The 23,953-nt window shown below is 35.0% G+C and overlaps 3 protein-coding genes across 3 annotated transcripts; 1 reads left to right on the top strand and 2 right to left on the bottom strand.

Annotated features, from left to right (window-relative positions):
- Positions 1-138: 138 nt before the first annotated feature.
- LOC112052446 (39S ribosomal protein L2, mitochondrial) lies at positions 139-5,018 on the bottom strand. Its single transcript, XM_024091530.2, has 6 exons — positions 4,696-5,018; positions 3,669-3,781; positions 3,167-3,302; positions 2,219-2,299; positions 1,475-1,606; positions 139-378 (listed from the first exon to the last, which is right to left on the bottom strand). Exons 1-6 carry the CDS (start codon positions 4,919-4,921, stop codon positions 173-175), a joined length of 894 nt encoding a protein of 297 aa, XP_023947298.2. The 5' UTR covers positions 4,922-5,018; the 3' UTR covers positions 139-172.
- Positions 5,019-5,289: 271 nt separating this feature from the next.
- On the top strand, positions 5,290-16,230 carry LOC112052452 (protein pygopus). The gene is made up of 3 exons (XM_024091538.2): positions 5,290-5,571; positions 5,837-7,329; positions 8,404-16,230. Exons 2-3 carry the CDS (start codon positions 5,954-5,956, stop codon positions 8,522-8,524), a joined length of 1,497 nt encoding a protein of 498 aa, XP_023947306.1. The 5' UTR covers positions 5,290-5,571; positions 5,837-5,953; the 3' UTR covers positions 8,525-16,230.
- Positions 16,231-16,782: 552 nt separating this feature from the next.
- On the bottom strand, positions 16,783-22,975 carry LOC112052442 (uncharacterized). The gene is made up of 2 exons (XM_024091523.2): positions 22,179-22,975; positions 16,783-21,719 (listed from the first exon to the last, which is right to left on the bottom strand). The coding sequence occupies exons 1-2, from the start codon at positions 22,662-22,664 to the stop codon at positions 21,096-21,098; spliced, it is 1,110 nt and encodes a 369-aa protein (XP_023947291.1). The 5' UTR covers positions 22,665-22,975; the 3' UTR covers positions 16,783-21,095.
- Between the last annotated feature and the right edge of the window lie 978 nt (positions 22,976-23,953).

Below are 23,953 nucleotides of genomic sequence, written 5' to 3'. Positions count from 1 at the left end.
GTCTAGCCTATTCACCGTTATGCTATTGATTCAAATAAACCCCAGTAGGTTTATAAGCTGCATAGTTCGGTGTAATGCAATGTTAGATGACTAAAAGTTTCACGTGTACTATAACTAGTTTTGAAATAAAACGACAAATAAATCTACAGAATAATTTATTTACTAATATCATCTATGGGTTCATTTTCATAACGACTGCCGGTAGCGGGAAGTTGGTGCGAGCTTGTATTTCCTTGACAGGCTTGGGCGGTCGGATTTTGCGTCCGTGTCTGCCGTCCTTCCTCTTCCACAGCCCCGACCTGGGCCGGTTGCCTAACCACCGGTTGCGTTGGGGGGAACCTATCGGTGTGTCTCCGTGATCCACATTTGAAAGACGACCTGAGAATGATTGAAGAAAGTATTTTTTTTTTAATATAGTATAACATCAATGTCAGTCAGTTAGGAAAGATGGTGAATAAAGTGTTTTTCAGAGTGCCTAGGGGTTTTTAATGTTTTCATAACTACTTCGATGATCGCGTAAACGTAAACGCAAAAGGAGATGGTCCAAAATTGTATGGAGCCCAGGATCAGTCATTGTACCCTGGCGAAAATAAAAGAAAATATTTTTTTAAATTATTTTTGATTATACAAATCTACAACTTACTTTAATTCTTTAGATATAATATTAATTATCTCCCAAGAAATGAAACACTTATGTGGGTAATAATTGCGGATTGATGACGTTTTCAATGCAATAGTAGATTTGACGTTTGCTGTCAATTGTCATGTCATAGTTGCTGTATGGGCGCCATCTTGATATAACTCAAAAACTTGGGTTTTAGTTTTTTTTACTTACTTAGATTTTAATAAAACTCTATTATTTAAAAAAAAAATTAGTATACGGGAAACAAGAGTGGACCTGAAATGGACCATCTTCTTTCTAAGGAATTGAAACAGCGCCATGCGTGATGGCGGGCTTGAGGTAATAATATTTAACGCTTCTAACGATCAAATGTTACTGATAATGTCCAAGAAGGAGAAGGCGGTACTCAAGCCGTTTAAATCATAAAGTTTTAGGATTTCCAGACGGTTCTTTCCCGTGGTTCTTTCAGAAACGCCTTAAATTAATACACCACTGGCTTGGCACCGCCTTCAATGATCAGGAGGCAGCAAATACAATGTTATTTTTCAATTTTTAGGGTATTTTTGCGAGTCGGTTAGATTTTTTTTATTGCCCTGACCCATAATTTAAACTTGGACAGGCCTGGCGCACTCCGTGTTTTAGCGCAAACGTACAGGTACATAGTCGCGTCTCCCTGGGGTGACTTAAACAGACGAGTGTCGCCGCTCGGATCGGACGTCTTTGCACACGCTGCGCGACATGCCTCGCCCCTGTGTTATCGTTCGTCGTTTGTAATATTATTATTTTTTCTGTGCCTTGGACCTCATTATCCAGCTAACCATAGAACCAATGAAGCAGTTGCATATAACATACCAACAACAGCCATACACCGTTCGTCGAAACTGAACAGCCTCTTGGACGGCATCTGCACCACGATGCGATCGTTCTGCCTGCGCAGTATGGTGCCCTGCGTGCCAGCCGCGTGTATGTACAACCCGCCCGCACCTCGAACATAAACAAATTCATATTTAAAAAAAAAAAAATACAAAAATCTATACCTAATATTATAAAAAAGTAAGTCTGTCTGTCTGTTACCTTTTCACGATTAAACGGCTGAACCGATCAAGATGAATTTTGGTATAATAGTAATGGGACCTTGGAGCAAAACGGGGTTGTAAGTTTGTATGGAAAGTCCTGCATTTTTACAGTTTTAAAATTTGTTCATACATCATAAAAAATACGAAATATAATGTGATTCAAGAATTTTTAAAATTCAACCCCTAAAATGTTGAAATGTTGAAAGTTTACATTGATTTCCACGCGCCGAAGTCGCGGGCGTCCGCTAGTATTATATATATAGTAATTTCCGTGCGTCAAGTATTTTTTTATGTTAGTTTTTATAGTCAACTATAAAAATTTTGTATGTTTATTTGTCCGGAGTAATCATAGGACAACTAAGCCGATTTTAATGAGACTTGCACTGGAATAAGTATATAATACTAGGGGCCTGTTTCACAACCTGATAAATGACAAAGATAAAACTTGTGAACAAGCAATCCAAAACTTTTCAGGTGGTGAAGCTGGCCCCAAGATTAAAAGAATTACAAGTTAAGATACCTGGCGTTTTTTCGATACAGTGTACAATTGTGCCAAGCGGCAGTGCGCCCAACACATATGCGTCACCTTCATTTGCTCTAACTGTAAAAAAAACATATATTTAATAGTACAATAAATAAATAAATATACTTAAACAATACACATCACTATCTAGCCCCAAAGTAAGCATACAGAGTAGCTTGTGTTATGGGTACTAAGATAGTAGTTTACGAAATTGTTGCTGAATAGGGGTTTTTGAAACTAAAGCGCATTTTATAAAATGAAACGAAAATAAGTTTTATAGAAAACAAATGCCCTCCTAGCCAAGTTGCACGTCGATTCTCTTTCTAAGATCGCTAACGCTTCGAAAATTAGAAAGATGTATGGGAATGACATTTGCTATCGACAGGTCACGTGATCAAGATCTGTCATTTCCATACATTTTTCTAGTTTTCGAAGCGTTAGCGATTGTAGAAAGACAATCGACGTGCCACTTGGCTAAAACAACTTTTGACATACTCTTCTCCTCCCAAATTGTATCAATAACAAGGTTATTAGAACTTATTACTAACCAGTTGTTTTTTACTGTTGCATAATTAATAGTTATACAAAACAGCCACAATGTCCTACAAATTGCGTAGTACATTATCTCGTTCCGACGCTCAGAAATTTTTATTACCCCCAGTTAGCTACCAGAAACAAATGAAAAACTAAATGAAAAAGTAGAGCGTCTCACCAAGATGAAGCTACTCATCGAAAATTGTAAAAATGTTTCACGGATCCTAGGGTAAAAGTTATGTAAGTTTCAAGTTGCAATGACCTATTTAGTACAAAGAAAAATATATACCTTGTTTTTGTGTTATTATTTACTTATACAATAGTAGGCTACCACAATACAATTAAATAATAATTGATGCATTATCATTATTTAACATCAATATTTAATGTTTAACAAATTTAATGTTGTACCTGGTATTCTAGGCAGATGACGGGAAGTCTTAATTATATCACCAGCTTTCATATTTTCAGTGGCCAGAATATATTTGAGTTGATCGCCCACAGCCACTAAAGCTACATGAGACGTTCTACAACCACATTCTATTATCTGAAACAATTGTAAATTTTTATTTAAATACTAGCAGACGCCCACGAATTCCTCCATCATTCGTCCGTCCGACCTCTTTAATACAGCCCTCACAGTAGTATTGCTGTAAAAACGGGGTAACTTCTTCGGTTTCACCTGTGTGGTTCCCATTCCTCTAGGAATATGGGGATAAAATATAGCATTTAGCACTCAGAGATAGTGTAGCTTTAAGCTAAAGAATTTTATCAGATAGACTTAGTAATTTTAGAGCCTATTTAATGCAAACAAACAAACAATCAAATATTTTCTATTTGTAATATGAGTATAGATAATAGGAGGAGGTATGTACCAATTCATGTAGATAAAAATCTATCAAACATTATATACCTGTATTACTTTTTCCTCCTGTGGTGGACCCTCTGTGGGCCCATCTCTCACCCAAGAGATCCAGTGGTACTTGTGTTTGATCCCTCCACCAATGCCTTTTGCTACAACTCTCCCTGAAGTTATGTAAAAATTAAAAGTTTAAAAGTTAACATCAGACAATGAAGACAGATATAGCTTGGCAAATTTATTCATAACACTCCCGATGATCCGCTCAGGCTGAGGTCATGTAGCGATGAATGAAAAACCCACGACTGATGCACCTCACTTCTCCGCACGCACAATTTCACACCCACACAGTCTTTCCCTCCGTAGCCCGCATATCATGGGGGTGTCACTTGCCAAGCTATACAAAAGTATGTATATATTTCCATTTTTGGAGAAATAGTACAACATTGTAAATCTCTATTGTATTAGCTGGATACTATAGATAGTAGTCATCTTAATATAATTTGTAGATACAGCATAAAAACATCTATCATTATAATGGGTCAAAACAGCAGAACTGAACGCTGCTGTTTTGCATAGGCTAGGTCCATGTGGATAATATATGGTTAGTCCATGTGGATAACATGGTTGACGCTTATGGCCACCACACGCTACAATCGTCGCTGCTCGCTTCTAATGGCCCGCACGGGCCACTAAACTTTAAAACGCCGCAACACGCCACTTACGCGATATAGATACTGCATGTATGGGTTAAAAAAGTAGCAGCCACCAACCACAAGTGTCGACCACCGGCCACAAGTGGCTGTCGCGCGCTTCCGCTACGTTTGTGGCCCCTTCTTGCTTTTTGTAGCGGCGTTTGTGGCTGTCGCGTGTGGCCTGTGTGCGGCGACACTAATTGAGTTTTTAAGAAAAAGTAAACAAACAAAAGAAGTAAACAGTTCTTCCAGTTCTTATTAAGTATTTAGGATATCCAGTCCAACAACTTTGTGTAAAGAACCAGAGATGATTCTTGGGGTGATGTGAGGCTCCAGAGTTGTAGGTACAATTTACATTATATTTTTACTGAAATTAAATGGGTTACCTGTAACAGGATCTCGTCCTGCAAGATTAGTAACTTCTAGCGGTTTTACTGTATATTCTTCAGGGAAATGAACAATTCTTCTATAACTTATACCATAACCAGGTTTGGGTTTCACAGGCTTGGGCATACTCGCATATCTGACAGCGGTTACTTGTACAGTTTTTCTACTAATTACACTCGGGGTTACTCCTATAGCTAAACTTGCGAATAGTCTATTTAAAGCCATCGCTTTTAGATAAATTAAAATATTTAATGTTTACTATTTTTAATTTTATAACCTATAAATTTGACGTTTGTATTTTAAAATTCTGACAAATGAAATGACAATTGACAAGTGAGGCAGAAGTGAGTGATGTAAGTTTTTCGTCTATGGAAACGAAAGATATCAACGTCCAGAAATAAAAGTAATTTCTCTGATGCCTAATAAATGACGTTAGCTGTAAATAAATGGAAGCTTATTAATGGATATCTATTTAATAATAAAAAATATTATAACAAATATTTTTTTAAGTTAATCAAAAATTTGTTAAACTGATTATTAGTTTATCATCTTTGTCTATTTATTTAATAAAAAAAAAGTAAAAGACGACCCCTAGCGGCAATTTTCTGATAAAAATACATCGTGAATGTGGCGTGTGTTGTTTGGAATATCGTGAGTCGTAAATAAAAATGCATTCAATTGACTGGTATTTCATACTATAAGTGTACTTCATGTGTGTTAAAACAATACTCTACCTGAACACCTTCAGTGAATAGCGAGAACTGGAGTTAAGAAGTGGTTTATTTTTGGTATTTTGTCATATGTTGCACGCCTGCCTTGGAGTCTTGATGAGGACAAAAAATAATCAGTAATTCCGATGCTAAATTGATAATGCTGTGAGTTTTATATTTTTATTTCCCGTTTATCTTGTGCATAGTGATTATTAGTGAACAGTTTATGTACTAGTGGAGGGTTTTTATGCATTTATAATGAGCAGGTTACCTGTATATCTATTCTTACTCTACTCCGTAACGTAACCATTGGCGCCTGCAGGTACTATTTGTAAACACAACATAATAATCGACGGCTTCGTTAAATATTTGATGTGTGAAGTATGTGCAGGAAATGATGTTAAATAATGTAGTATTTTTTTTGTTACAGAAATAGACACAACCAGTCTTCCGGCACGTTATTGCGCTTTCTCGTGACAATGCGGTGCCTTATGTGTGAATATGTTGTCTAAAGTAGTCGTTTTAGAGTTAAACTTCTTCATAATGGATGTTAGAGCTGGCTGAGAATTATATCAAGATGAGTCACAATCTGGCGGGTATGCCGTCGTACAGGCTGCCCGGGCCAGGGCTCGGCCCCCCGGACTTCAAGCCGCCGATGGACACTCCCACGCCACCAGCACCGGCGCCCAGCAATCCAAAAAAGAGGAGAAAAACATCAAACGCAAACAATGCAATAACACCACAGCCACCACCTACCGCACAAGATTTATTGCCACCACCTTTAACAGGGTATGGAGATACAATAGTTGCTTCTAACCCTTTTGATGATTCACCATCAACTATATCACATAACGGGCCAATGATGAGTCAGAATGGTCCTATGATGAGTCAGAACGGGCCTATGGGCATGATGGGTCCAATGGGGCACAGTATGGGTGGACCTCCTATGAGGCACATGAGCCCTCTACCTCATTCGATGAGCCCTATGAGCCAGCAAATGCCACCAAGAGGTGGAATAAGTCCCATGGGAAATATGAGTCCGATGGGTCACATGGGTGGCATGTCACCAATGGGCGGCCCGAGTATGGGTATGAGTAACCACAACATGGGTCCAGGGATGGGCCCCACGTCAAGGTCAATGGGCAGTCCTATGAGTCCAATGAATTCTATGCCAATGGGATCACCAATGTCATCAGGACCAATGGGCAGTCCAATGAATATGAGTTCAATGGCAGGCAGTCACATGAGTAACAGTCCAATGGGTCCCCCAATGCACAGTCCTTTGGGTGCTGGGTCAATGAATGGGCCAATAAATGGACCAATGGGAGGAGGTGGGCCAGGAATGAATGTCCCTCGCATGAATGGACCTATGGGCCCAAGCTGTTCAAATGGATCTATGGGGCCGAATAGTTCTATAATGTCACCAAGTCAAATGCAAAGTGGAGGAATGGGTCCAGGGCATTGTGGCGGGATGAGACATGGCAGTCCTATGGGATCAGGTATGGGAAGTGGTCCCATGGGAGGTAATGGTCCTATGACTTCAATGGGACCTGGACCACCATATTCCGGAAATCATATGGGTCATGGTGGGCCTATGGGAATGGGTGGCAGTGGTTCCATGGGGATGGGTCCTGGGCCTGGTAATATGGGTAATTGTGGCCCCCTGGCTGGAATGAGTGGGATGTCCATGGGAGGACCAGGAGGACAGGGAGTCGGCCCTATGGGACAAAGTATGGGTATGTTTGGACCTAAACCAATGCCAGTGAGTGCAGGCAAAGTGTATCCCCCAGACCAACCCATGGTTTTCAACCCCCAGAACCCAAATGCGCCTCCAATATACCCATGTGGAGTTTGTCACAAGGAGGTCCATGATAATGATCAAGCCATTCTGTGTGAGTCTGGATGCAACTTTTGGTTTCACAGGTAAGATTTTATTGTTATTTTATGTATTTATTTTTATACCACAAATAACTTATTTATGTATACTGTGACCTTCTGTATTACCAGTGAAAATAATATAGCTTTTGTTTTGAATAGAAATACCCAGGCAGTTTTAAATAGCCTTAAAACTGCCTGCCCATTTCAATGACTGATCTGCAAAATAAACAAATTCAAATCTATTTGGTAAGTAATAATTGTTATTGAATCAAGTCATTTTAAAGATGGCAGAAAACAGACTTACAGAGAAATATATCTTCTAGATTATTATATTATAGACTAAACAGATTTTGCTGATGCGCCTGTATTGGTTGAGCTACTTGTTTATTTATCCAAACAGTTCTTGAACATATTAAGTGACATAGCGGCTCAATCACCTTATTACTGAGAAAGTGTTTCAAGGGTTATTTATTGCCCTTGTTAGTTTTTTTATTAATATTTACCTGACTCTCTTATAAAAAAAGCTGTTCCATAAGGTTTCACTCGTATAATAAGTTCCCAGATAAGGATTGAACACAGGCCCTCCATCTTGTAAATTACAGACAACTTGAAAGATAAAGATTTATATTCTTTAGTAGACAATAGTTATTTGCCTAGGGATTTAAGGGTATTATTAAATACAAGGGTATAGAGAAATATTATCTTATATGAAGGATTAGAAAAACAATGAAAAAGATTTTTAAATAATATTGTAAAATGGTAATAAATAAAATAAACCCTGTTGTGGGTTTGGTTTAAGGCATGTTTAGATGCCTCATAGCTTTAATTCAACGTTTCTGGACTATCCTGACTGTAACCATATTTTTTTTTTTAATTTTGATGACCACAGGGCACTGTAAACCTCTTTGCTGACTAAACTAAACTGACGTGGGTTCAATTCCCATAACTGGAAAATTTTTGTGTAATTGATGTTTTCCAGTGACTTTTTTTATGATAAAATATGCTATCTTAGTACCCATACTAAGCTTAGCATATAGCCTGTAGTATATGCTATATACCACAGGCTATATGCTAATTTTGAAAAAAATAATAGGTAACATACTAAATTCAAAATTTCAGAGGGTGCACTGGACTAACGGAACCTGCGTTCCAGTTACTAACTGCTGAAGTGTATGCTGAGTGGGTGTGTGACAAATGCCTACAATCTAAGAACATACCGCTGGTAAAGTTCAAACCATAGCGATGCGCCATGCTGTCCCTCCTGCTCAGCGTTGTATAACTGGACATCTACACCCATCACAAGTATTTATTTCACTACATCATAGACTTTATTGAAATTATTTTATTTAATAATTGAATCTGTCAAACTAAAGGTCACCACTCATCTACAACGCACGCACGACGACAGCTCGTCATTCAAATTTGATACTTTTTAATCATCAACTTCAAAAAGAAGTGGAGTTTTTTGTTTAACGAAACTCGTGAAATATCACTCATGCACATTCGGATGTCTGTCTGTTTTCCCCGTATCTACTGAACCAATTAAGTTGTACAATATTATATTGTTGTGTGTTGTTGTTGTGTACCAAACACATATCAATTTCTGTGACCCAAACGCAGAGGTGTACTGTGAATAGATGAAATCTGAATATTAGGGGGCAAGATGAAAAGAGCGTGATAAGAGCAACTTAAATGTATCTTTTGTTATTTTTAGCATAAACTGTTTTTCGTTCATTTTCTGCTATATTGTAGAACCGGTTGCATGAAAGGAAAGATTGCGTTTCTGAGAGGTGGGCAATGCTACATGAGAGAGACAAAAAAACGAGGCAATTGTAATGAAATATGTTTATCCTATTCGCATGACCTGTCAGAAAGGCAAACTCTGAGCGGCCGGACTTAAAAGCGGCTCTGCAAGTTTTCAAGAAGTCTTACTTTAATAGTAATTTTAGCGTATGTGCGTAACTGAAATAGCAACAAGATGTGGTGGACCTAATATAGATCTCATGGGTAAATAAGATGAGTGATGTAGAAATGTGTAAACTCGAAATGTAATTGAATTTGCAATTCACGAGCGGTCAAACATTTTGTAATTGCAGACAGTCAGTAACTAGTCTGTTTTCTATTTATTTTTAACATGAATTAAGATTTTTTTTAGTGTTGACAAAAATCTTTCGGGGTTCTCAAATTAGCTGCCATATTCTGTGCACGACTGCTGTGTATTTTTATATGAATGAATGCCATTTTTGATGAGAAAATAAATATCAAAGTCACTTTTATGTGTGACATCAAGTCTTTTGTTTCACAGATATAACACAAGCTCTGTCAGTGAGTATTTTTTTATTAACCTTACAAGTAATAACATTAAAAATTGAATAATTATGCCAACTTATAATAAATGTATTAATTTTGTACTAAAGTTATCAACAATTAATTTATATGTTTTCATTATTATTATTTCATTATTAATAATTTATAAACAATATAAATTATTAATAATGAAATAACAAATATAAAAAGGTTGACAGGTGTCAGAAACGCAATCTCTGAGCAGCCGAACTTTACTCTATAGTCGTGAGTGGCGGCTGATTTGAATACACCCTTAGATTTCTGCGGTATCGGTTCTGATTTAGGGAAGAAAAAAAAAACAATTTGCAATGTATCAAATCTTGTATCACATTACGAGTAAGTGTCAAAACGTGACGTCACGTCACTTTGCAATTACTGATCTCTGGCATAACTGGTTTTACAACTAAATTAAAATGTGATACATTTAGAACATTAAACATAATATTAATAATGAAATTTGGGACATTGATTGTGTAAAAAAATTATGAATTTAATTTTATATTATACATAATATAGAAAGGATTAAAAGTCTCTTTATGCTTAAGGCAATTTAATGTAATTTTTCATTAGGAGTACAACAACAGAATGTCCATTTTGTTGTATGTTAAGAAGTGTCAAATCCTATGCCCTAGTCTTTTAAATCGTGGCCGTAACATGTTAAAGAAAATGAAATTAATAAACTAAAATATAGTAGACAGGTAATCTAAAACATTGCTTGCATTTGATATTTTGAAAATAATGTAACATTTTCATACATACTTTTAGGAAGAAAAACCATCCCGGAATATATATGAATTCAAAAGGAATAAACAGTCACGTATTTTTTTTAGAAACTTAATATCGAAAAAAAGATGACAATGAATGTACTCGTAATAACGATTAAAATGTACTTGAATAATGTAACAAGTTAAGTTTTATACATTTTTATTATCACTTAAAGGTTTTTAATGCACAAAGACTAGGGTTGGGAAAAGTCCCTGAATAAAATTATTATGTGAAATATGTATGATAATATTAACACTTTTTAAATGTCGTGAAAACAGCTGTGCAGCTGTGCTAGTAATAACATATTCTGGAACAAGCAATATAACCTTGGGCCTGTGTGTCGCTTCATTCGTTGTGCATATTGTAAATATAATATTCTAGAATAATCTAAGTCTAAACTTCCGCCTTATAATAAATGTGAATCGTAAGAATATTGTCGACATAATTTCCAGTATAACTTAATTAAATGTAGGCCCTGTCCTCTCGAATATGTTAATAATGTCATTATAAATTTTATTGTTGACCTACCCTCAAAAATTTATTTTTTTATATGACAAATAATAATTAAACAGTCAAATACTTCAATAGTGCACACTTAAATTTGTTTTTTTTTATAAGTAAATTTGTCAGAGCAAAAAGTAGTTAAGGGCCTACTTTATTTAAATCGCAATAAATATTAATTATTTCAGAAAATAAGTGTATTTTTTGTCTCAATGGTACCAATTTTGTTGCATATGTACTTTTATCTAGAGTAATTGAAAAATATTCTTTTTAGATTATTATTAGTATTGTAACAGAATTTATACCATTGCGTTAAAACTACTACCACAGGCCTAGTCGTATTTTAAGATAGATAATTAATTTATAGAGTTAAAATGATTCATCTGCTAACATATTTCATTGTTTTACCCTATTATTATAGGATCATAAAAGCTCCTTTTCTTGTACATTATAAGTCACAAAATTGTCTTGTGTCATCAAAATCTGGGCCCTGATTTGTTGCAAATGTCAAATCAAAATTTTGTAAACAAATAAGCCTAATGCAGTCCGTACATGATACATCACTAGTTTTGAGATGATTTATCATACTGTAACTCAAAACATAGTTATATTTGTGGATGAGTGTCAAAACAAGGATATTAAAGAGATTCACACTTCAAGTTATTCCTCAGCAATAAAATAACATTTGATAAAATTTTGAATGTCAAGTACAATATTGTATAAAATATAATGAATCAAGCTCTATAAATATAAAAGGCCTTACGCAGTGGTAGTACATACATATATGGATAATGTAAATAAAATACTTACGTATAACTACTGATAATAATGTACTTATTATTTGGTGCCCTAGTTTGCATGTAACATTTCGCGTTATCTATAAAGTACATGTAAATAACGATGAATCCATACGCTTTGTTAAGTATAAGAGTGTTAAAATGTGTTTGTCAATTTTTAAACTTTTGAAGATTTTTAATAAAAAAAAAATTAAGCATGTAAAAATAAGGCGTGTACATACAATAGGACTTAGGACGCTGACTTATTCCGCACCGCTTCAGCACAGCACACCGCACCGCTTCATCTCTTTATGAACTATTTAAAGTGTTCCGAAAAGGAAATGTCCATAGCCTACCCTAACCACCCGGCAATTTACTTCTATCTAAAAAAAACTTGATACTTATACTTTAATATAGAAATCAGAACTTTATCAGAAAAAAGTTTGCTACAACCTTTTGCGAAATTTTAATTTGTCCCTAACAAGCAACGATTGTTAACCATACAGCCTTAATAGAGTCTTAAGACATCTCTGAAGACTTACGATTGGTTTATTTGTTCGTTTTCTTGTTTGTTAAACTTGTTGGTAACAGATAAAAATAATACGAAAAAAATACAGTTTCAAGTGTTACTTCGCAGCTTTGATTCACCAGTGAACTTTTTGAGCAAAAAGAGTGATAATAAAAACCAATGTTTTTTTCTTCAAGAAACATACTTTTATTTAGCCAATTATTTAACGAGATACCTATTCATACATCTTATTATGATCGCCATATACTTTTATAGGAGAGTATACATGGGTTCCCAGGGCCGGAGTTCTATTAGTCGGTGGGCATTCCCCTTTGTGTAAAGTTCGGCTGGTGCGGTGCTGAGTTAGTCAGCGACGACCTTTAGTATAATGTATTGAGATTATATTAGTGTAGACTCCAGTAAGGTTGTGACTTACACGAGTGAATCTGCAGCTATTTTATGAATTCCCAGTCACCGCAACGAATCTTTGTCTGGAGTCTATTTTTGAAAAAAATAAATAGTTTCTTCATTATCTAAAATGCAAAAAAAAAAATATTTCGATTCTAATCTAGTAAATAAAGTTTATTGTATAAACCTTGACACAATTACCGAGAAGTGATGTTCTTCGTTTTGATCTATTGAAAAACTTGACTATTTCATAAAAAATAAGAACATTATGTTTATTACTTGTTTGTGTAAATTTAGTGCGTAATAATTTAATGTACTAAATGTTTATATTGACTCTTTCACATTTATTTCTGTGCAGATTTTATTGAAACTTTCGTCTGTGTTGTGCCATCCTCTGAATAATATTAAATTCATTTTGAATTTCTAGCAGCTTATAAACTTGCGTATTTTTTACATGTAAACTTATTATTTGTATTATTTAAGTCTCGGTTGTGATGTTTTTCATTTTGTATCTGTTACTTAAATATATTATTAATTATATTATTAACCCATACTACTACAACTAACTACCTATACTCATAGCTGGGCATTAACTCGTTAATCCGTTAATCGTTAATTAACGAAGTTAACATTTTGATTAACGGATTAACTTTTAAGTTAACTTTTAAAAATGTTAACGGACCCGTTAACTTCCGTTAATATGCAGAAGTCCGTTAATCGTTAATCCAATGCCTACTATTTACCGCGCGACGTGATTTACAGGTTTAGAAAAGTAAGAAATTATTAAAGATTTTTTTTCAAATAAATCAACAAATTACTTTTATTTATGTTCAAATTATTGATAAAATCAATTATTTATGTTCAAATTATTGATAAAATCAACTAAAAACAAATTATGGCACTTTTCCCCAGTGCCCACCTTTATTTTTCCAGTGGTAAATTTCCAATCTCACACAATGATAAAAAAATGCAATATTAACCAGTCATATTAACGGATTAACGATTAACGTTAACTTGCGTTAATTCTTCCGGAATGTAACGCTTTAACGTTTAACGAAGCTAACTTTTTTTGTAGCGGATTAACGATTAACGAAGTTAACTATTTGACTAACGGTGCCCAGCTATGCCTATACTACAACTATTTTGTTTATATAGATAGCCCTGTTGCCAATAATTGCAAATATTGTTATTGAATACTTTATGGAGGAACTGACTTATTGTATATATGAACAATGGCGTAGCTAACCAGGGCTCAGGAGGCCTTCGAACAATCATCAAATCGTGATAGAACTGAACTTTCGAAAATGAAAAAGAGCTGATGATTTACTTGATAAAACCTAACCAGTTTAGATGGTAGTGGGCCCTATTTTTTCATTTGCACCAGGGCCCTTGGTTACCTAGCTACGCCACTGATTATGAATATAATATTCAGTTATCATTGCGATGAATGAGTGACAACAGAGCTATGTGTATTATGAAGAGATTTGTGGACAGAAGCATATTTACTTTTACTTAATTTAAATCCAGTTTCTACAATTTTTTTTTATTTTTTAAAAATACATAGTATCAGTTATATGTTTACAATTAAAACTTGGTCAGTTATATTCACTGTTTTTATTTATTTAAGTATTCTCGTATATTTTTAACTTGACGAGTGAATTGATCCAATACTTACAAAATAATAAGTATCCGATTTTTTAAATAAGATAAAAACGCAGCAAACTAGTGCCTATGCCATATACATTGATGTTTTTGATAGCAACGTTTATTTTACTTATTGACATGATAATTATTATGAAATGAAGCGAGATGAGATTTAAATAATTATTAATTTATATTCAAATACCATGACTTAGTTTAATATACTTAAAATAACATGTTCACCCTGAACGACATCGACGAGTCGATAGTTTAAGAATCATTACAGCAGAGATCTCCAAAATCACACGCATAACTGGTCCAAATATCATTTTATTAGTATTGTGTGTCTAGTCCCATTTAGTCTGTGGCGTAGCGTGCCTTGTAGGAGCCCCGTATCAAAATTAGTTGGAAGGCCCAATTAATGAAGGGTAAAGATTTGTCACAAAAGAAACAAAAATGCTCGCTTAAAGTTAAATGGCAATCACTTAACATTTGGGCATACGCTTTAAGCAAAGAATTAAGTGAGGTCGTGGAATTTTACAAATTTTTGCTTTTACACCTACGAGGCCCCTGAAGTACCAGGGCCCCGTATCATTGATACGGCTGATACGCGGTAGCTACGCCAATGCATTTAGTAAACAGTTTTTACATTGAAATTATGTTTCAATCAGTGCAAATAGAAACAAAATAATCTTTCAAAAATGTAGTAAATTGAGACAAAAAACTCGAAATTGATAATTAATACAAAGACCCAGAGCATCATTTTATTACATTGATACATTGACCTCTTATAATAAAAGGACGCACAATCATGTAGAAAATTTCACTTAAAAACTGGCCAATTTTGCTTTGACAGTTTAAGAAATATTGGTAAAGAAAATAATAGCTAAAGGCCTTTAAATATAGTACAATATTCAATAAAATTCCAAATTCAGAGCAAATTCAACCTTAAGGATTGAGTTTAAGGTAGAATTTGCAAATGCGACTATTTGAATTGAGTGCCAAGAAGTTTTTTTGGTCGCTGATTGTGCATCCATCCACTTTTTAATAGGAAATCGATGCATTAATAAAATCAAAAGTTCGCTTTCAAAATTACACTATTTGCCGGGCTTGTGGTGCCACAATGTAAATTAATGATGACTATCTATCTATCTTGCTATATGTAAGAATTATAAGTGAGCGGGTGCTCTTAGACTTCTAATTTAGTCTCAAGATATATGAAATGTTGATGGTTACGGGTGAATTTAATAAACGAGTTGCGAAGCCATTCTGCCTGAATGTGTGAATTTTCGGCAACTTTTTTTATTTGAATTTTTTTTGGGAATGTTTTAACTGTAGTTAGATGTAAACGCTTAGTGATTTCGCTGATGAGAGAACTTTTTGTACATATATTTAACGAATCGACGAATAATGCTAAATTGTACAGTTACTTATTAAATTAGAAATCGATTATCTAGAATAAGCGGCCATGATTGTAATGTAATAACATTGTCTTGAGAGCATCACAATTTATTTAAGGGAGACTGCTGCTATGTCTATTGATCACACCTTTTACGTGTATTGTACGTTGGGCCTATGCAGAGTTATACCTACTTCTTTGCTCTTTGGGACAAGAAAACGACAAAGTTCACTGCACAAATGTAATTGATTTAACCAGTCTAAATATACCTAAAGCTTGGTTAATCGCGAATTTATAGATAATAGAAAAAATAATCAAAATGTAAAATATGATATTATAATGATTTTTATGTCTGGAACATTATATTTTTTTACTTTTAACATTATAAATATTTTTATAGTCCCTGAAAATCTTATTCAAATGAAGTATATAAACCTGTTTGGCCCACAGTACACATAGCAATACAGTTGTGTATGCAAGAATTTGTATTTCAGAATATTTTATAAACTCAAAAATAGAATTACATCAGTGGTCTTATACTTGTGCATAGTTTATTTTGTATTATGTGAATAATAACAAGCAATAATAAAATTGTTATTGAGGATTTTTGTTTATTTTGTCACCATCCTTCTACTCTATACTTACAAAATAACTTATTTTAAATATTTTATTATTTATTCAATTAGGCTTAGTTAACAAGCACTTTTGAAAAGTCAAGTTGGTGGTTGGTCATGATTTATTGGTGGTAATTAATGTCGAATAAAAATTAAAGTTACGAGGGTTCTAAATGCGCCTTGGTCAGAGAAGAGCCCACAAACTGAGCCAAGGTTTATTTTCATTTTAAATATATGCATTTTTATTGTTAACTATTTTTTTTTTTTTATTCTTTACAAGTTAGCCCTCGACTACAATCTCTCCTGATGGTAAGTTATGATGCAATCTAAGATGGAAGCGGGCTAACTTGTTAGGAGGAGGATGAAAATCCACACCCCTTTCGGTTTCTATACGACATCGTACCGGAACGCTAAATCGCTTGGCGGCACATCTCTGCCGATAGGGTGGTAACTAGCCACGGCCAAAGCCTCCCACCAGCCAAATTTTTGAAGGAAGATCTCTTGTTAAGGGTTCTGACGAATAATAAAAAAAAACATATGTTGGATATACATTATACATACTTTATTCACAGTATCTACTCATAGTATGTCTTCCGCATACAACGTTTATAACTACAAACAAAATTATTCATTTATATTTTAAATTCTGTTAAACTATTTTACATTGCACAACAGCAAAAAATATATCTTTTACATTAAAAGTAAATAAAATTCGAGTACAAAATTAAATACCTATTAAAGTTCGACATAGCAGTCGTAGTGTATAAAAATATTTCACTTAACACATAACTTAATTTGTAATACAAAATTGGTTAATAAAAACTGAACCCTACTTAAAAGGCTGAGCTCATATTAAGGTCATCACCGACATAATTTACCGCAGTAGAGCACAGAATTTAGATGAATTCAAAAGATTGTGCAGTATGGAGCTAGTCAGTGTTGACCTTTACGCTTAACTAAACGAAAATTTTATTTCATCAGATTGCGTGATGATTTATGAGCGTTCGCCGGAGAAGTATGAAGTAGTCAGTTTTTCTAATGACAAAGTATTAGTAAGTATTATTAATCATCATTATCAACCCATATTCGGCTCACTGCTGAGCTCGAGTCTCCTCTCAGAATGAGAGGGGTTAGGCCAATAGTCCACACGCTGGCCCAATGCGGATTGGCAGACTTCACACACGCAGAGAATTAAGAGAAAGAAAGAAAATTCCCTGGTATGCAGGTTTCCTCACGATGTTTTCCTTTAGCGTTTGAGACACGTGATATTTAATTTCTTAAAATGCACACAACTGAAAAGTTGGAGGTGCACGCCCCAGACCGGATTCGAACCCACACCCTCCGAAATCGGAGGCAGAGGTCATATCCACTGGGCTATCACGGCAAGTATTAGTAATAGCAAGCACATTATATGACTTTTTGGAACATCGTGCGTTACGCAATACAAGATTTTAGATATCAGCGATAACGTAAATGTGCGGTGGCAGGGCATCACAGCGCGATGATGAAAGAGCGAGACACACAGCTTCTGGTTATATACAAGCGCAAAGGAAATTAGATTTAATAGACAAATTAATATGTATAGACCAATTGGTATAAGTACGTTTTGTAAGAATTCAGCACTCTTAGTAAGTATAATACGTCAATTGCGACTAACATATATCGTAAAGAGAAATAGACAAAATATAAACCAGTAGAAGTAGTACCAGTTCCATATCTTTCGTCCCAACGCAACGAAAGCTATATTTCCGCTGCTATTGGTTGGCATTTGTCTATTTCTATTCACGAGAAACGTCGTTTGGTCGCATGCTAGGTCTACAAGAATCCAACTTATAACTCGTGCGCATTAACTTGACACCAGTGTTCCTAGTTGGAGTTTTCAATATTTTCATACTGTTACTATCGTGTTGACGTAAACGCAAATTTATATGGAATTGAAACAGTTGTGCAGCAGTGCCACTAGATGGCGCTGTTTCAATTCCTGAGAAATTCGCGTTTACGTAAACGCAAATTTATATGGAATTGGAACAGTTGTGCAGCAGTGCCACTAGATGGCGCTGTTTCAATTCCTTAGAAATTCGCGTTTACGTTAACGCGATAGTAACAGTATCAAACTGTCAATAGACCATTTGGCTACCAAACACAACCAAACAAACATCATTCGAGCGAGGTGTCAAGTTAACCGCATAGGCTCTATATCCATTATTTTAACTATTCGTGACGTCATATGGGAAATTTAACAATCTAGTAATTTACATCTATACAACATTGATATTTATCTGCAAAATAGACACTTCTAATTTACAGTTGCATTGATTGTTAGGAATTTCGTTCGTAATAGTGCGGGATATGAAAAAAAAATAGTAACAGTAAATGTATCTACCTATAAACCACCATTCATACCAAAATTTATAATAATAATAATTTGTACTTTTTATAATTACTTATATTTGACAGTCAATTTAAGAGTATAATTAAAAAAATAATATCACAAAAAGTATGTTCATGGAAAAATCATGTAATCATGCATTATTTGAGTTATTGTTTAAAAAACTTGTTTAACTGTCAACTCAAAAGCTAGTTAACGTGTGAACCAAAAATTACATACACAAGTTTTTAAAACAAAAAATATTTATCTAGAAAAAGTACACCTACCTACAATAAAAATATTTTTTCAAGATTCCGTTTGAAGAATGTACCCATAATACTTCTTAATGCAGGAGTTAAGTTTGACCTATAATTCTTTTTTTGGGAGTGTGTATTTAAAATTTACCACTATTTTAGAAATCCTGCATTTTTTGGGATATTTCACCCTTTCATATTATATTCCCAAGTACTGGACATTAGGGTCATTATTATAATGTAAATTGTGAAAGTCGTCATTAACCGCATGTGTGAAATCCCAAAAAAAAAAAATTATAGCACAAACTTAACAAAAAACCAGCTGTTTTTTTACTGCATTATAATTTATATAACAAACATGTGTGGAACATATATAAATACAAAAATCTATTATACCAGCTGATGCCGACATACGCAAAATTATGGTTACCACAATTTTTGTCCAAATAACAGCTATATCCAGTCACTAGTTTTTGCGTGAAAGAGTTCATATATACCATCATTACAATTAATTTCTCGCAAATCTTGCAGGAACCATGGTTTCTTTTGGGACAACTTGAGTGTTAATCTAGGATATAATCTATTTTCAATACAAATTTCAGCTAAATCATTTAAGTAATCGAGGCATTAAAGAGTAACAATCATAATATATACAAAGTTGCAGTTATAAAAGAGCCAAACATTAACCTCTCACAATAAAAGGACGCACAATCATGTAGAAAATTTCACTTAAAAACCAATTTTGCTTTGACAGTTTTAGAATTATTGGTAAAGTAAAATATACCTAATTAGATTGAGTTTAAGGTTGAATTTGCAAATACGAATACTTAAATTGAGTGCCAAGAAGTTGTGTTTGGTACTCACTGAGTGGGGATGTTTTTTGGTTTCTGATTGTGCATCCACTTTTTAAGAGGTCGATAGGGCCAAATTAAGAATTTCTCAAAATCCTACAATGTATATGGATGGCTAATCTTACAACTAATCAGTAGGCTTAAAAACGTCAACGACTCTCGTGAAGAGAAAAAGACTTATTATCGACCAATAGCGGCGGAATCGAAAATATTACTCTCTCATTTGTTTTGTGAGAAAACGAAAGAGAAATATTTTCGATGCCCTATAATTGTTCGACGTATGTCTTTTTCTTTTAATGAGATATCTCGTGGCGCACCTCAGGCCTACGTGTATGAGATATTCACAGGTGCCGGTAATCACTTACAGTCAAGTGCTCCTTGATTATCAGCCACTAATTTGCATTACAAAAATTATATATAGTAATCATACTTAAAATTAAAATCATAGAAATAACTATATTATAGATGAAGAGCCAGCAACTGCCAGACCTTCGTCATTTTATAAAAGCTGAAAGTTTGTCAGCTCATGCTCCTACAATAGATGAGTACCGAAACCAATTATGGCGTTTGGACCGTGGTGGCTTTGGGAGATACCTGGTTTCAAGGATCCAGACCCTCAACCGCCTATGTATATGTTTTTTATATTTTTATCTGCATAAAATGAGAAATGATATCCCCATTCGCAAGACACTTGGCTTCATGGCAACTCTTCTGTAGAGACTGTTGAAGTCTCAAATTAAATAGTATTTTTCGAAGGTTTGCCGCGAAGCTAAGTGACTGGCGACTGGGAACATAATTTCTCATATTATGCCGAAGAAAACATAAAAAAACATTACACTTTATACTTAGACGGTTAAGGGTCTGGATTCTTAAAACCTGCTACCTCCAAAAACCTCCACAGTCCAAACTCCACTGTCTTTTTAACATCCCGCCATACATAAGTAACAAGAATATCCAAAGTGATCTTAATGTTAAGACAGTCAGACAGGAAATACAGTGCTACAGTATCAAATATCAGGAGCGACTAGCAATGCATATCAATGACTTGGCAAACAATCTAGAAGGAGACAGCAGCCTGCTTTTTTGCAGACTGAAACGCAACAGTGTTCAAAATCTAGCCAAGAAAAATAGCTAGAATACAGCATAATAGGAGATTTGTTAATGGACTTACTCCCTCTGACCCATAACCTCTAACCAACAGACAAACGGCTCAATGTCGAATGACAGATTGCCGAGTAACAGTATAAGAGAAAGGAGAAAAAAAAAAATCCAAACTCCATAATTGGCTACCATACTTATGTAAGGAGCATGAGCTGAAAAACTTTCAGCTTTTATAAAATGACGATTTCTAGGGTGTAGAGGCTCTTAGTCTATTAGAAATTATCCATAATCTGTCCCATATGATGTCAAACCTTTATATTGTATAGCAAAGGAAACAGCAGCATCTAAGAAATCAAAATGATTATTGTCATTCGAGTTTAAGTTCTCCTCTCCATCGTACCCAGTGTTACTACTATTCGGGTTATCCGACTCACTAAAATATTGATATGAAAAATTGGATGTGTCCGGATAAAATGATACAGGCAAATTGCTGTTATCATTTTGTTTCACATCATTCGATGACCAGGTCATATCAAAATCGTTAGAGGAATTTTCATCGATTTGATTCTGCTCAGTATTACATGGATTGCTTTGAATTATTTCATCGTCTGACGGTAGGGGACTGCTAGGGGGAGATATTGATAAGTGTTTACTTGAACTCTGAGATAAATTATTTGTTTCGTTACTGGAACTTGAGTTGTTTTGTAGACCATGTGCCGATATAGCCATGAGTATAGCTTCGTTTTCAATACTGTTATCACCAGGTAAGTTGTTAATGAACTCTGCTGCATCCAGTGCAAAGACTCCATGCATGGAGTTGTTGTCCATCTCAGCAGGTAGGGGTGCAATCATCCAGCTGTCGAGAACACGGTTAATTGTGTTGTCAACAAAACATTTGGCCATCTGGAAAAATTAAAGGCTTGTCTAAATAATTGGTTAAGTTACATTTTATACATTACAATAGAAGTGTGGAAAGTGTAAAATTACAGCAGAGGCAATATTACTTGCCTGAGCTGTAGAGAGATTAATTTATTAAATATTTATGTATTATATTTTATTTCACAAATTTAATGTTATTTATAAAATGTTGATCACTTCTCTGTCATAAAAACTCTGCTTAGATTTTAAAAAGTATGGTTCCTTTTCAGATAGATTATCTTGAAAAATCCATGCATTTCACATTACAAAAACACACAAGTGAGATGAGATACATTATGATATTGAAATTGGTGAAATAAGCAACACTTTACTACCAACAAATGTGTTAAAAGCTCTTTATTCACAGGGCATAATGTGAAAATTCTTTTTCTGTTTGCAGTGCTTATTAAAAATTATTCATTATCATTTATTCATAATCATTACCTGTCTTGCCTGCCATTTAGCTATACACTGGTCTTCAGAATCCTTATTGGAATAAACCACTGATTTCGCCACAATAGGCGCACATACATTGCTACTGCCACTTTCACTTCTGCCCCTACTACTCTCAAAGCTGCTTACATATCTAGGATACGAGATTTTTTCAGTGGATATGCTTGTACTTGGCAATAAGGCATTGCTATCAGTGATCGAGTCTAAAGTATTGAAATCCTGCTTCAATAAATAATCACCCAAAATTTCGAGATTTTGTTCAGTATTCCCGATCAATTTGGCTTCGTGCTCCAACGAGGAGCCGGCTTTCGTCGCCTCCGGCTTCGGTTTTCCCTGAGACAATTCATTTCTCAAATGATATTTGCCTTTAACTTCCCATGCGAAGCGTGCCTTTTTCAGTGGGCGTTCAGTCTCAGAGCCGTCGCCATTTTCTTGTCGCTTACACGAAGACTCTCCAGCGGTTCCAGGAAGGTTCATCGCGAGATGTTTATCAATATAGTCATTAGTAAACAAACACTGACATCATTAATTACTACCATATGATTGAATGACAAGTCGTTAATTAGGATCTTTTATCATTTGTTTTTTCATATTTGAACCACTATCTCGACAAAAATCATATAAAACACTTGTTCACCATATCCTAGAATAAGTAAAATGAAAATGTTAAAAGATAAACTGGCACAAATCCTAAGAATTAGAGTTCTTTGTGCTTATAATATCAATAAGTTTACACGAAGTTTCAAGTTTTTAACTTCATCGTCTATTTTCTTTAATCTTCGCTGTATAATCTGTGAAATGTGAATGACAAACGTCAAACATAGAGCAGAGCACCAAACCATGCTACAGACTAAAATTATTATAAATTTAGTTGTTTGTAGATTAAACATAGACGACAGACCAATAAGGCCTAAGCGTACTATCAACACATCCTGCACGAGATTAGCCGCACGAAACCTATTCTACATCAATTATATTCTCAGACGAAATACATATTCGTCTGAGATGGTTTCATTTTAGGGTAGCATTCGGTTTTTGGCGCCCGCGACTCGCGACCGCGACCGGGTCGTACGACCCACTGCTTAGTTATGGATTTATATGGAGCACTAAACAAAGGCGGTCGTGCGACACGGTCTCGGGATTTGTTTAGTGTTCCATATAAATTCATATTAAGCAGTGGGTCGGACGATCCGGTCGCAGTCGGGGGTCGCGGTCACCGTTTGCGGTCGCCAAGAACCGAATGCTACCTTTAGGGTTCCGTAATCCACAAGGAAGCCTTATAGTTTCACTATGCCCGTCTGTCCGTTCGTCCGTCCGCGGTTTAGCTTAGAGACTATAAATACTAGAAAGCTGTAATTTAGCATGAGTATGTACTCATGGGGATGATGTATGTATGGGGATGATTTTTTTTACTCGTTTATTTTATGGTGTGGGGTAACATTGAATAGGTCTATGAAAGATAAAAGGAGTCTTTTACCAACATTTTTCGATTTGTCGTTTAACTTATGTTTGTTTTTTAGGTATCGTTATCTTATCCTTTTTTTTTTGTGCATAATCTACGGAACCCTGCGCTGGGCGTGGCCCGACACGCACTTGGCCGTTTTTTTTTCTTTCTCCCAACCAATCTCCCCTACATTTTCATGTTACTACTAATGAACTGCGCTTTATAGCATTGCACGCATATTGCAATGCGTTTTCACTCACCGGAGTCACCGGTCTAGGAGGTTGGCGGCTTCGCTAGATAGTCTGTAGAGAAAGGTACCTAT

This window comes from Bicyclus anynana, chromosome 17 (assembly GCF_947172395.1).
Source record: "Bicyclus anynana chromosome 17, ilBicAnyn1.1, whole genome shotgun sequence".
NCBI classification, from domain to species: Eukaryota; Metazoa; Arthropoda; class Insecta; order Lepidoptera; family Nymphalidae; genus Bicyclus; species Bicyclus anynana.
Note: the sequence above shows the minus strand (reverse complement) of the source record. Positions and strands in the feature narration are given on the sequence as shown.

Excerpts from the sequence above, each read along its gene's own strand:
- LOC112052446 (XM_024091530.2), bottom strand. The coding sequence starts at position 4,921 with ATGGCTTTAAATAGACTATTCGCAAGTTTAGCTATAGGAGTAACCCCG. Across the intron at positions 3,782-4,695 it reads AGGACGAGATCCTGTTACAG|GGAGAGTTGTAGCAAAAGGC; the intron begins GTAACCCATTTA and ends ACATAACTTCAG. Across the intron at positions 379-1,474 it reads ACGGTGTATGGCTGTTGTTG|GTCGTCTTTCAAATGTGGAT; the intron begins GTATGTTATATG and ends AATCATTCTCAG.
- LOC112052452 (XM_024091538.2), top strand. The coding sequence starts at position 5,954 with ATGTTAGAGCTGGCTGAGAATTATATCAAGATGAGTCACAATCTGGCG. Across the intron at positions 7,330-8,403 it reads TGCAACTTTTGGTTTCACAG|AGGGTGCACTGGACTAACGG; the intron begins GTAAGATTTTAT and ends TCAAAATTTCAG.
- LOC112052442 (XM_024091523.2), bottom strand. The coding sequence starts at position 22,664 with ATGAACCTTCCTGGAACCGCTGGAGAGTCTTCGTGTAAGCGACAAGAA. Across the intron at positions 21,720-22,178 it reads CTAAATGGCAGGCAAGACAG|ATGGCCAAATGTTTTGTTGA; the intron begins GTAATGATTATG and ends TAATTTTTCCAG.